This window comes from Sycon ciliatum, chromosome 1 (genome assembly GCF_964019385.1).
Source record: "Sycon ciliatum chromosome 1, ocSycCili1.1, whole genome shotgun sequence".
Taxonomy (NCBI): Eukaryota; Metazoa; Porifera; class Calcarea; order Leucosolenida; family Sycettidae; genus Sycon; species Sycon ciliatum.
The window spans coordinates 17,609,928-17,627,427 of record NC_088643.1 but is presented as its reverse complement, the minus strand read 5'-3'; the positions used below and the strand labels follow the sequence as shown (position 1 = coordinate 17,627,427).

Sequence of the window (17,500 nt, the reverse complement as noted above, 5' to 3'; positions counted from 1 at the left end):
CCGTGAGGACCATGGCTCACACAGGTACCCGATTACCCGTGAGGACCATGGCTCACACAAGTACATGTACCTGGCTACCCGTGAAGAACACAGCTCACGAAGGTACCTGATTACCCGTGAAGACCATGGGTGACAACACGGGCACCCGAGTACCTGAGTACAGACTGGCACTGTTTCATTTTCAGTTTTACTTTATAGGCAACACTACAGAAGATCAATGACAGTGTTCTGCATGCAACGTGACTGGACTCACCTTGCGCTGTTCACGGATGAACTAAATAGAACCCATGCAAAACACAAACACACACACATACGCACATACAATATGCATGCACACATACACGCACATATCGTTTGGCAAATGTGGTATACGTATAGCGAAGCATAGAAAGGGCTGTGGCAGAGGCAGCAACGTGCACCCCCCCCCCCCCCCCACACACACACACACATGCCCCCCCCCCCCCCCCACCGGGTGACCCACACGCGTGCGCACGCACGCACACGCACGCACACACACACACACACACACACACACACACACACACACACACACACACACACACACTTGTACTTGTTGCTCACTGCCAAAACTGGTCACGCGAGTCTCCTCGGGAGAGAGGGGAGAGAGACTCAAAAGGAATCTTGGAAAGATGACTCAATTGGCCGACACCCCCTGAAATCCCCAAAACTCTGGGTGGACTTGAAAATGATCCCACTTATGGGCTCACCACACCTCAGTAAGTGGGTGAGGACAAGGTGCAGAAAAAAGGATTGACGGCATCAGGGTATCCGTCCCGGGATCCAACTGCAGTTACCCCTGCCCCCAGTGAAGGTAATACTTGCTGCTAGTGTGGGTGGCTAAATCAGAGTGGATCTGATAAAAGCTTCACTAGCACCATTGATTACACAAGAGTTAAGGCCAAGTAAAAAAAATTGATTGTTTATCGTCCGCGCCCGCCCCAAATTTTCAGCCTCCCCGCCGAATTATTTTATTTTTTGTACTGGTAAATGTACTGTATGTCCTGCGGTCTACAGCCTCTAATCAGCATGGCCGTAGATTTTCGAAGGTCAAGTCCACAGACTGAACCATAACTTAGTTGCTATGGGCTTGAAAAGTGAAACTGATCAAAAGCTGCCTGATTTTCTTCGTTTTTTTCTACGTAACGTTGGTTGTTCCACTTTCCATTATCCTCTGGGGTTGCGAACACCTGCCCTACAGCCATAAATGCATAATAAAAAATTAAATTAAAAACCTCCCGTCCGCCCCGATTTCTCGGGGAAATCTGACGATAAGCAATCAATATATTTTACATGGCCTAATCTAGCCAGAAGCAGTCCATGGTTAACATGTATGTATACTTCAAATAGAAAGTATATGAACCCGGGAACCAACAAAGGTGGCAGGTGCAACATTACACCTCCAAGCAGCCGAGCCCGTTGGCAACAGACCTAACACAATCAGGCATAAGTGTACCCACCAACCGAACTAGCTGGCACACGCACACACACATACACACACGCACACACACACACATACACACACACACACACACACACACACACACACACACACACACACACACACTTGTACTTGCTGCTCACTGCCAAACTGGTCACGTGGGTCTCCCCGGGAGAAGGGAGAGAGACTCAAAAGGAATCTTGCAAAGATGACTCACCTGGCTATTGAACCGCCACACCCACACACACAAAAGCGCGCGCGTGCGCACACCCACATCCACACACAGACTAGTACCTCTGAGTCAGCAAGAAGCGTGGTCTTGACGGTGTTGAGGACGCATTCCCACAGGTAGAACACGGCACTGCACATAACAAACATACACAGACGGGATAAGCACACGGATACCATGGATACGCAGGCTGCCCCCCCCCCCCCCCCCTCCACACACACACACACACAAACACATGAAGGGGGGGGGGGGGGAGAGCACGGCTCTCTCCCATGAACTTGTGAGCGCCGCTGACAAGCACTAGTAGGTGAGAAGCAGGACAAAAAGCAGGACTTCACGCTGGACACCACAGTATAAAGAATAGAGGAACAGCTTCTCCTGCCAATGGCAATGCATGGCTCCCTAGATGTTACTGGGCATGCGCATGAGCTTACATCACAAACGTTGATTCATACAGCTCAGTGTACATAGTCTGCAGATTCGTGTCCAGGTACATCATCAGGGCGTTGATGGCCTGAACACAGTCAATACACGCATGCGCGCGTACACAACAAGGCACGCGTACACAACAAGGCACGCACACACGCACACACACACACACACACACACACACACACGAACAAGTCATGATATCTAAGCAAACAATCCAACGTGAAGGTTTATATCCGTGTGCATGTACTGTAAAAACAAGTCTGAACTCTGAACACCATGCATTGTTAACGTTATGCACACTATCAAGGAGATATCAGAACTTGAAAAACTTCTTCAACTTTCATGTTTTACACACACACACACACACACACACACATGCACGCGCGTGTACACACACACGTGTACACACACACGCGCGTACACACACACACACACACACACATGCACGCGCGCACACACACACACACACACACACACACACACACACACACACACACACACACACATGCACACACACCTTGAACCTTGAACGCCCATTGCCGTAGCAATGATAGCGATGGCTTCCTCACGCTGAGGCTCTAAACCCGAAATCTGCACTATGGCGCATGCCGCTTGAGGTCACCAGGACGGCGGAACACTCTGTCACAGCGGTAGTTGGGGCACGGGATGTCTGGGGCTTCCTACTCGACCCTCTGTCGACAACACTGAAACCAGGCGGATCTCTCCTGCGCTGTGTCATACCAGTCCGCTTCAGACAAACCGATGACAGTAAAGTCCGAGGACACAACATCCCGCCGGCGCTTCTTGAGACCATTTTGCGGGCGTTTGCAGGACAGTTCGCCGAACAGCATCTGCTTGGGCAGCCGGGTCTCCTTCATCCGTGTACCATGACCAAGCCACCGCAAGCGGTGCTTCCTGACCACATCGGCCATGTCGACGTCCCCCTCTGCCAGCTCACTCAGCGATGCCGATGACAATCTCTCCTCCCATTGGTCACGACGAGAGATACCAAGAATTGTGCGAAAACACTGATGGTGAAAGGCGTTGAGTCGGCGAATATGATCCGCTTTGATGGGCCATGTCTCCGCACCGTAGAGAAGAGCAGGAAGGACAATAGCACGATACACCAGCCGCTTGGTGTGGACCGAGAGATGTACGCACTGAAATATCGGAGGCCTGAGCACGCCGAACAGCCTGCGCCAAACGAGCAGTGAGGTCCGCATCCACCGTTCCGTCAGCAGAGAGCACGCTGCCAAGGTACCGGAACCCGTCCACCATGTCAATCCTCCTGTCACCATCGAGTTGAACAGGATCAACTGATGTTGGTTGACCCACCGCCATGCCCTTCGTCTTTCTAATGCTGACGGTCAGTCCCCATCGCTGTGCACACAAGATGAACTCGGACGTCATGCACTCAAATCTCTCACTGGTGGTTGCATACAACGCTGCATCATCCGCGAACTGGGACTCAGTCACCCTCGTGGCGGATAACCGGGACTTCGCCGTGCGGTCCCCAACCAGCTTGCGACCGTTCCTGAACAGCAGGTCAACTCCAGCGTCTGGACAACATATGTGCCAGTCCGCAACCACCACACTGAAATACAGGTTGAAGAGGGTGGGCGCTAGGGTACATCCTTGACGCAGCCCATTAGTCACAGAGATGTTGTCGGAAAGCTTACCGTTGACTCGCACCTTCGCAATCATACCCTCATGAAGGGACTTGATGAGTCCCAACTAGGGGTGAAACGATTAGTTCGAATATTCGAGTATTCGTTCGAAAATTTCAAACGAGCGAGTATTCGAAATTCTGCACTCGATCGTTTTTTTTTGTTTTTTGTTTTTTTTTAGTATTGGCATTGTATTTTTCAAAAACTTTTGTTGTACCGCTGGTCCACTGGTATGCATGCGTTATGCATGGTTTGAGTCAGTATTTTAAGACTTGGACGATGCGATCACCACGGCAAGTAACGTTCTGAGATATAAAAGTACTGATGAAAATCGTTACTTTACACTCTGTACAAGACATTGGCGACTTTTGTTCTATGTTCACAGATAATTTCTTCCGAATTGGTCGAGAACTCGCAAATCTTGTGCTTTTGAATTTTGATAAAATACTCGAAATAATCGGATACTCAATCGAATATTATGAACGAGTGATCGATTGGTCAAAATAGATACTCGTTTCACCCCTAGTCCCAACATAACCGGCGGAACACCCAGCCTATCCAGCACACTCCAGAACGCTGTGCGGGGGATGGAGTCATATGCCTTCTGGAGATCTACAAACAAGACGTAAAGAGAGATGTTGTGCTCAATAGTCTTCTCCACTAGTTGACGTGCACAGAAGATCATGTCCGTGCAACCTCGACCTCGCCGAAAACCGCACTGGGAATCCGGGAGAATTTCCTTAGCCACAACCTGCAAACGGTCCTGCATAACCCGGGCAAACACCTTTCCAGTGACATCCAGCAAGCTGATGCCCCTCCAGTTGTCGCAGCAGCGAAGGTCACCTTTCTAGGGGACGGGAACCACCACCACATTCCGCCAATCATCCATTACTGAACCCTTGGCCCAGATGTCGCCCAAGAGTTGGTGGAAAGCAGCAAGAAAGTCTGCTCCAGGGTGGACTAGCATATCTGGCAATATGCCCGATTCACCACCAGCTTTACCGAGGCTCAGCTTCTTGAGAGCACGGCCAATTTCTTGGTGCGTGGGCGGGTTATCTAACTCATGGCGGGTAGGACGGCGTTCCAGGGACTCCGGCGAACTGTCAGAAAACTGACACACACACACACGCACACACACAACTGCCCCGAATAGCACAGCACACCACCGCTACACACTCCAACAGCACAGCACAACGTCGCTACACCACCTGCCACTGGCATAACACCTCGGCTGGACGCGCAGGGCACCGCAATGCTAACCTGAACACGGTCCTTTCCGTCCGAAATCTCCGTCACATAATGAGTCATGTGCGACACAATATCCTTGCCCATCTGTGTATGTAAAGCAGCACAAGGGAAAACACAAAATGAAAAGTTGACATCCAAGTAGAAAAAATCACATGGAAACGAGTTATGAAGCAAATATCCACGACTGTAACAAGACAATAAGCGGTCAGAAAGTGCGATAACAGGGTATCCGAGTTAAATCTGACATCCAAGTGCACAAATTCTTTAAAAATAAACGAGAGAGCTTGGAAGCTCAGGGCCCTACGCTATGCTTTTTTGCCTTGATGACCTAGACAAAAAAAAGCATAGGGATGTTAAAAATTCTTTAAAAAATTCCTTTTTTTAAGACATAACCTGGGATTCGAACCCGCACTATCGCGCGCCCTGCATGCATCCCCCGATACACTTCGCATACATACGTATGATTTACTGCACGAGTACCAACGAGTACAAGGGCAATACCGGCTGATACATGACCGAACGGCGCCAGCCGTGAGGTCATGTATCAAGCCGGTATTGCCCGTGTACGAGTGCGTACGAGGCGCAGTAAATCATTTATTGCATGCTTGACCCAAACATTCCAGAAAATGGAGAGAAACCTTTCCGACTTTCTCAGTCTCCCGACACACTTGTTCAGTGGTAAACATCGTTTGTGGTTTTGAAATTCTCTATTTCTTTACGATATCGATGGTGTTGTTGTTCGTGATTGAGCACTGCGTGTAGGAAGTCCTGGAACAGGAACTGAAACTGGGATGGGCTCCACAACTTCGTCTCAAACGCATTCAGTTCGTCAAGTTCGTCGGCTGCTCACCAACGCATCGATATCGATGTCAAGGTTGCATTCACCTGCTGAGGCGGCTGGTTCATGTGGCTGGAACAAGTAAGTTATTGTCAGCTCAGTTACATGCGCGCGCGTGTGGTCTGTCATTCTCGTGCTTTGTAGTTTGTAGTCAGATCAAGTTAGTTGCTGTTTTGTGTTTCAAATTTGAAAGTCCGAACTGTAGCAACTTGATCTGATCACGAACCACAAAGTACAAGAATGACAGTCCGCATGCGCGTACATGTAACTGAGCGGGCAATAACTTGCCGGGCAATACCGAGAAATACAGACCGCTGAGCAAGAGCGCTCATTGGCTGTAGTACAGGCAACCCTCACGTGACATGCAATAATAATTCTTCCAAGTTGCTTCACGATCTTGCATTTGAAAGCCCTATTTTAATGTGCATTGTGGCCAGACGTGTTTGATGGTACGGTACGGTACGGGATAGGTACGGGATAGGTACGGGATAGGTACGGGATAGGTACGGGATAGGTACGGGATAGGTACGGGATAGGTACGGGACAGGTACGATCGAGGGTAATACGACACCGTCTACCGCCTTGATGGCGGCAAAAAAAGAATAGGGATGTTATAAATTTTTCAATTCTCCTATTTTTTTTTCAGGCATATCCTGGGATTCGAACCCGCACTATCGCCCTACATGCATTCCGCCATACACTTCGCATTCATACCCATTCTTCCAAGTTGCTTCATGTTATGATCTTGGGTTTGAAAGCCCTATTTGAATATTGCGGCCAGCTGTATGTGGCCAGCTGTGTTTGATGGTACGGTACGGGACAGATACGGGATAGCGCCAGGCGTGACACAAACAAACAAACAAACAAAAAAACACACAAATACCAAACGAGAGAGCTTGGAAGCTCAGGGCCCTACGCTATGCTTTTTTTGCCTTGATGACCTAGACAAAAAAAAGCATAGGGATGTTATAAATTTTAAAAAAAAATCCTTTTTTTAAGACATAACCTGGGAGTCGAACCCGCACTATCGCGCGCCCTGCATGCATCCCCGATACACTTCGCATACATACTAATTCTTCCAAGTTGTTTCACATTGTGATCTTGCATTTGAAAGCCCTATTTGAATATTGCGGGCAGCTGTATGTGGCCAGCCGTCTTTGATGGCACGGTACGGGAGGGGATAGGTACGGGACAGGTACGATCGAGGGTAATACGACACCGTCTCCCGTACCGTACCCTACCATAGAACACAGCTGGCCACATACAGCTGCCCGCAATATTCAAATAGGGCTTTCAAACGCAAGATAATAACGTGAAGCAACTTGGAAGAATGGGTATGAATGCGAAGTGTATGGGGGAATGCATGTACTTCGAAGTAAGTCGATAGTGCGGGTTCGAATCCCAGGATATGCCAAAAAATAGGAGAATTGAAAAATTTATAACATCCTATGCTTTTTTGCCATCAGATACGGATAGCGCCAGGCGTGACACAAACAAACAAACAAACAAACACACAAATACCAAACGAGAGAGCTTGGAAGCTCAGGGCCCTGCGCTATGCTTTGTTGCCTAGCTCATCGTGCATGTTGTTAGAACTGATGGAAATGCTTTTTCCTTTGATTAGCTACATCATTGTATTGCAAAAACGTTTCAATGAGATACTGAAGTACAAGTAACGCCTTCTGCATAGCTATGGGACCGGCGCTGACTCTGCCGATCACGGGCGTTCTGGAGTCGACGGGATGTCTGTCCTGACGTTTTTTGGGACCGGCGCTGACTCTGCCGATCACGGACGTTCTTCTTCTTCTTATTATTATACTGACGGCAACTAACATCCATTCTGATTGCATTTACTCGTCTCCCTACTTCGTATTTTTTTCAGAAAATCTCCCCATACAGCAGTGAGTCGTTTACATAATAGTACTCCCTGCTGTATGGTAAGATTTTCTGATTGCATTCACTCGTCTCCCCACTTCGTATTTATTTTCAGAAAATCTCCCCATACAGCTGGGAGTCGTTTACATAATATGACTCCCTGCTATAGATCTACATGACTGTTTATACGTTATAATTACTCAATCTGATACGTTATAATTATTATGCTATCAGCCTACATGGGATCCCCGGGCTGGTCGACAGGCGGACCAGCCAGCCTGCTAGTGGGTTCTCGGCCTCGCACACAAATCCACACAAAATGTTACTGCACTGAATGCTTTCCCCCGATACACTTCGCATATATACTCATTCTCTTGATGGTACGAGGTGATTCGCAATTTTTGGACATGTTGCAATTTTTGGACAAATCAGTTAAATATGGAAGTAGAGGCCTCCTGAGTCGTTGTGCTTTCCTTGGTGGACAAATCTTTGACAAGAGTGTCTTCGTGTGGTCCTCACGTTTCTTCGTGCCTATTTTTTGCGGCGAAAGCCGTTTCCTTCTGGGCGTTTTCTTTACTATTCTTAGGTAATGTAGTGGGTAATTTTGAAAATTTCGATTAAATAACTAATGATGGAGGATTCCGTCGACTCTACGTCGCATGACGGAGAGAATGTCGACATGGGGAATGTTGTATCCCTTCCATCAACCCCAGAGACTACGTCTTCCACCTCGAATCTGCCTGGAAGAGTCTCCTCGCCTTCTCAGCCGGTGCGTTTGTCGAGGGGTTCTGGTTAGGAGAAATCTCTTTTAGCAGTGCGAGCGTTCCACTCACCTGGCACCAGTGAACACTTCCTAACCAAGAAGGACGCAGCGGCTAGTTACGGCGTTACCCCTCCACTCTTTGCGAAATATGAGAAGGAGATGCATCACACTGGAGTGCTCTCCTCTGTTCTTGAATATGACATCCATGAAAACCCTTGAGTGACCCTTTAATTGTGTGTCAAAGCGTTGAAGAGCTTGCTACGAACGGCCTGTCATTAGAACTCATATCAGCCGGTCTCAAAGGCATAGCCCTACCCCATTTTCATGTCCTGTGCAAGTTTTACTTGTCCACGCCACTGCAGACTGCTGCTAGATGCTATTTAATTTTGTTGTCCAATAATTGCTCGCATTGAAAAAGCAGTAGAAAAAGACACCTTTGATCAGGTCAAGTTGTGGCCGCACACTTCAACTCTAAGCCTTCAGGTGTGTGTGGTGGTGGTAAAGCATAAGTGTGCCAATAGAAAAGCAAGAAAAAAAATTAATTTATTTTACAAACCAACATAATGGGGTGCTATTTAATTTGAGTGTCCAAAAATAGCAAATGACCTCGTACCGTACTCTTGATGGTACGGGACAGGTAGGGGATAGCGCCAGGCATGTCGATGGCACAAACAAACAAACATATAGTAGCCAGCTGTCTTTGCTGGTACGGTACAGTACGGTACAGATACGGGATAGCGCCAGGCGTGACACAAACAAACAAACAAACAAACAAACAAACACCAAATTAAAGCTGTGTGGACCCTGGCTAGCGCCAGACGTTACTGAAGTAACGTCTTCTGCATAGCTACGGGAATTAAAGCTGTGTGGACCCTGGCTAGCGCCAGACGTTACTGAAGTAACGTCTTCTGCATAGCTACGGGAATTAAAGCTGTGTGGACCCTGGCTAGCGCCAGACGTTACTGAAGTAACGTCTTCTGCATAGCTACGGGAATAAAATTCAGTTTTAATACATGAGACCCAGTCAGAATGAGTTTACCGCATCCGTAGGAACTCCACCACCCTCAAGGATCAAGGCACACGCCGGGAGTGAAATGATTCAAACGAACTTTAAAAAATTTCAAATGCTCGTTCATTCTCAAGCCATACTGCCGATGTTGGAATCTACCGATCGCCGTCCAAATCACACTCATGTCTTCACGCAGCCCGCGGACATGGGGAAGCACACGTACACACACAAACATACGCGCGCGCACACACACACACGCACACGCACGCACACAAACTACACTGACCCGATCCGTGATACGCTCCACGATCTTAGAGCGCTTGTTGTTCATGTCATCATGGAAGCTGCTCACCATCTGTTCACACATCTTGTGGGCCTTGTCTCGACTTCCTCTCTGCAAATCAGCACAACACACAGTGACGGATACTGTAAAACACGTAGTTTTAGGTGCATTAAAATTTCGGTGTCAGGAACCTGCCAGGTTTCAGGTGTAGGTTAGAATTAGGTGACCAGCGTTCCCTTCACATACAGTGCATACTCTGGTGCCTTTTAGGTGTAATTTAAATTTAGGTGCCTGGTTTCTCTACCGAAATCACCGAAATTAAAGTTACACCGAAAATATCGTGTTTTACAGTAATGAGAGTGGAGATGCAAACACGCGAGTACCACATTGAAAATTCCGAACAAAATGTTGTACGCAACATGTACACACACGCACACACACACACACACACACACACATACACACACACACACACACACACGTCCGTAAGGAAGCGAGCAGCACCAATAAGAACGCTACTGTTTTTTTTTTCTTTTTACCTCATAACCTTCATAATCATCAGCCACTTTGTCCCACTCCAGATCAGCTGGTACTCGGTCCATGCACTCGGCTACGTGATCGAGACTGTTCTGAACAACACACAACTGTTATATACACAAACACAGCCAAATTGAACACACATATGCACACACGCACGCACGCACGCACGCACACACACACACACACACACACACACACACACACACACACACACATGTAACATGTTGCACATGTTTCGTTTGGCGTAGTAATATTTCCACTCTTAATTATAGCTAAGAATGTGACTCTACTTCATGACATGCATGCATACGTCATTCGTACACACAGGCACACACGCATGCGTTTCCTTTCGTTGGCTCGCTCTGTTCTGATGCTGTTTTTTTCTTTTGGTTCTTGAGAATGTTTTTGGACTTGAGAGTTGCAGTTTTGATCTCGACGTCTTGTCATGGTTGGAACTGGTGCCTGGCTGGGGGCTGGGGAGTTTATGATCCTGTGAGTGTAATTTGTAACCTCAGGCCAACGTTACACGTGGTGGCAGTGGTGGGATTCGAACCCACGCCATCGAAATGACTGGCCACCTTTTTGAGCATTGACCTTTTCGACGCCCATCGCCGGAGGCAATGATAGCGATGCCACAGCAGGAGCCATAGCAACTTGTGCTGGGATTACACCATTCAACAGCCTGCAAGGCTGAAGAATCAACTGCCACTATTCAGCCTGGTCTACACCACCCAGTTATTCTCCTGGGTGGTTACCAACAGCCAGTGCATGCCGGAGTATGTGGTGTGATGTGTGTGCAGGAAAAAAATGAAAAACACCAAAAAGTAGGGATTCTCTGGCCAGAAAAAGCCACACACACACACACACACACACACACACACACACACACACACACACACACACACCAACCAACGCACACGTACACATTGTGCTCCGAGTGGGGAAAACAGCAACAAATTAGAAAAACCTGCTAATTATTTTTTGTCCAGCCCGACCAGGTGATCCGGATAATCGATCATCTGGATCGTTGATGTCCGGGTAATCGGCGTTCTACTGTACTAGCATGGTCATTCAGTGATTTACTGTAGGACCAAATTCGAATCAAAGCCATAATATAATCTGGCCGGATATTGGTTTGGGATTAGCAAATCTACACATTGACTGATGGTAAACCTGTCCTGACTGTGGAAAACCTGGCCAAAACACAACTCTTCAATTATCCACTTTTTGGAGAAATCCGTAGTATCGCGCTGTTAGGGCAACATACACAGTTCTCGCACCATTTCGAATCCCAGGGTTCGCAGGTCTAGGGCTGTGCAACGCCCGGCGCGTTCATGAGTGTCGTGACTGGATTTCATTGAGCAACACTGTACATACTAGTACAATGTCATACTGTAAAGTCGCGGATAAAAGCCGGGCTTATAAGCATATACGCCGCTTTCTGCATCAGGCTTTAAAGGGGAAGTTAAGGCTAAAATCAAAATGTCACCAGTTGCAGTCTTCGGGGTGCTGAGTCGAATGGTCGTGGTCCGAGGAAGCTGAGACGCTCCCTTCCTACTTTAACCCCAATCGAACTCACGCACTTCCACCGAAACTGGGTGACTGCGCCCTACTAGATGGGGATTTGTATGCAAAATGTCACTAAAAGCGCCATTTCGTTCTTATTAAAGCACGGATGACCGCGATTGGCCCATATGTTGTAGTCTTTTGGACGCTGAGTCGACTGGTTTTGGTCCGAAAAGGCTGCGATGCAGCGTTCGGCCCTTATTCCCAATCGAACATGCTTGAACAAGCGGTCACGTGCTCCTGCGTACACCAGTCACCTGGTCACCGTGCCTGCAGGGTACAACTTACTAGCCTGTTTGACCTTTTTTGGGTGCAGTCCTGTCACTCGAGTTGAACCTTGGTGTGAAAGTTGTCGCCTGCTGGCGCTGTGACCAGGTGACTTGGGCACGCAGGAGCACGTGACCGCTTGTTCAACCATGTTCGATTGGGAATAAAGGAGGAACGCTGCATCCCAGCTTTCTCGGACCAAAACCAGTCGACTCAGCGTCCAAAAGACTTCAACATATGGGCCAATCGCGGTCATCCGTGCTTTTATAAGAACGAAATGGCGCTTTTAGCGACATTTTGCATACAAATCCCCATCTAGTAGGGCGCAGTCACCCAGTTTCGGTGGAAGTGCGCGAGTTCGATTGGGATTAAAGTAGGAAGGGAGCGTCTCAGCTTCCTCGGACCACGACCATTCGACTCAGCACCCCGAAGACTACAACTGGTGAAATTTTGATTTTAGCCTTAACTTCCCCTTTAATGCAAACCAGGCTTGTATGCACCACTGATATTTTTGCCAGACTTGTATGCACATAGAACCAGGCTTCTACGCGCGACACGCGTAGATCTACCACTGACTACCGGTATGGCGGCAGTTTTACTATGCACCGTACATAGCGCATGCACTCTTGACCTACCCGATCCGCGCTTGCATAGAAGCCAGGCTTCTACGCGCGACAGGCTTATATGCATTTGAGCCGTTTGATTTTCAGGCTTCTATCCGCGATGCGCTTGTATGCAAACCCGGCTTTTATCCGTGACTTTACGGTATACGCAAGAGTACATAAGCTCCCAAGAGTGTGCAACTCTGGATACTAGTACCCTTTCTATGGGGTCCACGGCGAAAACTCACATCACGCGGTGTAGTATTCCCATTGTACATTCCCAGCCTGTTTTTAGCGACCAGTAGAGTAGTAAAAATAGCACTCCCTGACGGAAACCCACTCAGCGTATGCGAGTCATCAGCATGACCCTGGCAGATATTCGGACTGCGCGCACGCTAGCCTTCGTTGTAGATTGTACATGTCTTACTTTGAGCACGCGATGTCAGATTTCGCTGTCAGAGACCCTGTCTGCAGAGTTGCACACTCTTGGGAGCTTATTAACTCTTGATACCGGGTGTAGCACGTACCTCTTCCGACACGTCGAACTGACCCTCCGCGTCGTAGAAGCTGACCTTCTCCAGCTTCTTGATGACGTGCTCGGCATACTTGTTCACCACATTGTGAACACTCTACACACGTGTACACACATGGTCGCACACAAACACACACGCACACAGACAGACAGACAGACACAGGCACACACACACACACACACACACGTGCACACACACACACACACACACACACACACACACAAACATGGTCACATAATCAGCAACACAATCACACTAGATGTTGACAAGACTTCAACAGCCAAAGGTCAAATTCACGCTGATCATGTATGAGTCAACACGCCCCTACATACTTGTTCCCATTGAAACACAGTCCATTGCTATGCAAGTGTCATATACTGAAGAGAGGACAGGGATAAGAGGATAAGTGCATGCACTGATGAAACCAACCAATAGCAGTAACCGCCGCGAATAGCTCCAATTATTACTCACATTCAGGACCAAGACAACATATGCAAAGCGATGTTTGGCTTCTGGCCAGTCCAGCTGCTTCCAGAATTTCACCATCTACAAAACCAGATCATGAGATGTCAAAGCAAGCGCACGTAACGTTTCATGGCCTTCGTTCGGGAATTGAAATGTATACGACAGGGTTCTAGCCAGGTCAATATAGTAGGGGGCGGGCATGGGAAAAAGTTACCCCATGACCCATTTTTTCCATTGTCCAAAATTGTCTTGCCATGCAAAATTCAACATACAGAGTGAACCTCCAACATCACCCCTCACAAATGTGCCTTTATGAACCCTCTAGTAGTGACTATCGACTGTATTTTCGTTGAATGGCGTGAAAAAACACAAAAATCGGAAAATGAGTAGGGGGCGGCACTTTTTCACAGGGGGGCGCACAAACTGAGTAGGGGGGCGCTGCGCCCCCTACCTCCCTTTGGCTAGAACCCTGATACGATACACATCATGTACTTTCAAGTGGTTTTACTGAGAGAGAGAGAGAGAGAGAGAGAGAGAGAGAGAGTGTGTGTGTGCGCGTGTGTGTGTGTGTGTGTGTGTGTGTGTGTGTGTGTGTGTGTGTGTGTGCGTGTGTATGTGTGTGAGTGGGTATGCGTGTGTGCGTGTATGTGTGCATGTGTGTGTCTGTGTGTGTAAAGCTACTTTGAAGTCGTAGATTGCCCCTTCGCTATCATCGCCATCGGCAATGGGCACGTTCAAGGTTCAAGGTGTGTGTGTGTGTGTGTATGTGTGCCTGTCTGTGCGTGCAAGTGATTTTGAAATTGCCAAGGGAAATCATGGTACGCAAGCTCCACTACAGCCAATATAATTATAACATGAAAACCCTACACACCATCCTCAAATCAAGTCGTCTCTTCGCTGCAAATTACCAATGTTTCAATCAAAATTCAGTTCAAGCAAATCCTACCAAATACGGATTGAAATAAGGTTACTCACCTGTGCCACTGTGTTGCCAATATCGACTGCACTTGTGCTGTACTTAAGACCCCTGGCTACTTTCACAGCCTGAAGGGCAGATTATACACACATACACACACACCGAAACCCACAAACTCACTTTGTGCATGCAATGTATGTCATTCTCTGTAACGCACAAGCAAGAGCTGAGCAAACTACCATACATACTTAACTTCATCCAATACAGGACATGATTGATATGCCTTGCCTCCAGATGCATGCATACACACATACGCACACATGCACACGCATGCACACACACACACACACACACACACACACACACACACACACACACACACACACACACACACTCCACCCCTACCCCGGACCTGCCCAGATCCAACCAAGCTGCTCAACGTACGCTCAACTACTCACCTTGTCAAGGTTCACCGCCTTGTCCACCATCTGAAGTGCTTTGTACTCTGCCACTTCAAACCACACCACGACCACTGGCTGAAACCACTCCGCGTAGTGCTGCAGCTCCATTGTTGCTCTGTCTCTGTATGCAGTATGACAAGAAGCCGGTACAATGATAGTGCACGGGGCGTGCTTTTAGTGTGTGTGTGTGTGTGTGTGTGTGTGTGTGTGTGTGTGTGTGTGTGTGTGTGTGTGTGTGTGTGTGTGTGTGTGTGTGTGTGAGAGAGAGAGAGAGAGAGAGAGAGAGAGAGAGAGAGAGAGAGAGAGAGAGAGAGAGAGAGAGAGAGAGAGAGAGAGAGACAGACAGACAGACTAAACATAGACAAAAGCACACTCTACACACAAAGAGCACTAACTTCTCCTCGAGCATGTTGAAGTACTTGAGCAGCTGTCGAACGGTCACGAAGAGTTTGAACATGGTTGAGCAGAGCTCTATACCAGCATCACCCGCTGACGACCACGTCTTCAGGTCTTCCATCAGCAGTTGGAGGGTAGACTCAACATTACTGCACATCTGTGTCGCAAATACATCAAAGCATCCAGGGCTCAGGTTTAGCCAAAACTTCAAAAGGCGACGCTGAGACTATAACTGTAACATTCAACTCAAGTATGTATGGCTATATCCTACTGTTGGTCGTCTATTTTCTGTCAGTCACGACATTCCACTGATGAATGTGACAAGAAAACGTTCTGGAACCAAACGAGTCCCAATTCGTTTTGTGACAGGAGCGCGGGTATCATTTTATTTATACTTTTTTTCTCTTAAAGTAGCTATTAGTTTTAGCAAGAGTGCATAAACAAGAGTATGCAACTGTGGTTATGGGTCAGTGCGCGGCGCGCTGCCTTCATTATGTAATTAGCCTTCATCACGCTCTGAAAGCATGCATTCAAACTCACAATTACTCGTACGAGCCCATCCGGTTTTGCTCGATTCGTTCCAGTACCTACGCGATCTCTAAATCTTGGCGCGTGAACTCCAGTTCCGTGCAAAAGTTCATTTCAAACCAGAGGGAAAGTGCGGTGTTTGATTTTCCGCAGTGCGCGGGCTGCAGGTGAATGAGGTAATGAAGGCAGCGCGCCGCGCATCTGGCCCATAGAAAAGAGATCACAGTTGCATACTCTTGTTTATGGACTCTTGGTTTTAGTCATTCGACTTTCCCGGCGTCCGTTATGACGTTAGTCCCACCAGCACCCTGCTCGAATCAAAGGAGGCATGAGCAACGAACAAGCAATCCAAAGCATGAATGATCATCCTGTTATATCAGCAACAAAACACACCCAGCACACATTTCGACCTGCACAGAGAGACGCGCGTGCGCCGGTGCCCTTCAAGGGGGGGGGGGGTTCCGGGGGGCCTCCCCCGGGAACAATTTCAAAAAATGAAGCAAAATCCTGCATTTTGAGCGAAAAAAGGGGGGGGGAGTTCCGGGCACCCAGGAACCCGTACGGGGCACGCGCCTGCCCAGCACACATTTCGACCTGTATAGAGGGACTGCCATTCCTGTCTTTAGTAGACACCGTCATGTCGCACCATATGCCATATTTCCACACATACATACATTTGCCGTGCGTGCAGGGAACACCTGTCCGCAGAGACCGGTTACCCCAGATCCCGTACCATGCTTCCGTGTACATTCGACCTGTGAAGAGGGACCACCTGCCCATAGAAACCTCCCTCAAACTACACACCAGATATTTCCACATACTGTACTAGTGTATTCGACCTGTGCAGAGGGACCACCTGTCTTTCGAGACCACCTGTCTTTCGAGACTACACAGTGTAGTGTTCCCAGCACCATGACTGGCGTATACAGCATGGATTTGACTGCATCATTGCACTTAGAGCAGGCGTGATCACACACACACACACACACACATACACACACAAACACTGAACGGCTTGCTCACCCGTGAGTCCAGCGTCTTGAACACATCAGAGAAGTAGCAGATGCCCGACCTGGACAGACAAACACGCATGCACGCACGAAACCCAATACAAACACATACACACACAAATCTTAGAAGAATGCATGCAAGCCTAGCCGCTGTCAGTGGGTTTTCCAGCTCGTGTTCTCCATAATCAGGAGGGTGCCTTGTTCTCCACTCAAACCGAACAAATCACTGGCTACTCGACAGAGTGTAACAAGGAAAATTTTCTAACACAAGGAAACTTGTTGAGCATGGCATGTGAATGCTACAAGCAGGCCCAGTCTGATCTGAATCAGGCTGAACGAACTTACCGACTGGAGAGAATACGTTCAGAGGTGCAGAGTCCCACGTGAAGATGACAAAACAGTGCACCGGTACG

General features: G+C 48.2%; 1 protein-coding gene across 1 annotated transcript in view; it reads right to left on the bottom strand.

Moving 5' to 3' along the window:
• Nucleotides 1-17,500, bottom strand: part of LOC135819093 (protein unc-13 homolog D-like) — a 30,187-nt gene that overhangs the window by 12,404 nt on the left and 283 nt on the right. The window contains exons 2-13 of the mRNA XM_065332280.1: nucleotides 17,101-17,149; nucleotides 15,549-15,706; nucleotides 15,151-15,274; nucleotides 14,752-14,820; nucleotides 13,783-13,857; nucleotides 13,306-13,407; nucleotides 10,343-10,447; nucleotides 9,807-9,914; nucleotides 5,048-5,119; nucleotides 2,123-2,202; nucleotides 1,754-1,820; nucleotides 254-274 (exon numbers count right to left, since the gene is read on the bottom strand). Of these exons, the coding sequence (XP_065188352.1) occupies nucleotides 254-274; nucleotides 1,754-1,820; nucleotides 2,123-2,202; nucleotides 5,048-5,119; nucleotides 9,807-9,914; nucleotides 10,343-10,447; nucleotides 13,306-13,407; nucleotides 13,783-13,857; nucleotides 14,752-14,820; nucleotides 15,151-15,274; nucleotides 15,549-15,706; nucleotides 17,101-17,149 (1,030 nt within the window). The remainder of the gene's footprint in view (nucleotides 1-253; nucleotides 275-1,753; nucleotides 1,821-2,122; nucleotides 2,203-5,047; nucleotides 5,120-9,806; nucleotides 9,915-10,342; nucleotides 10,448-13,305; nucleotides 13,408-13,782; nucleotides 13,858-14,751; nucleotides 14,821-15,150; nucleotides 15,275-15,548; nucleotides 15,707-17,100; nucleotides 17,150-17,500) is intronic.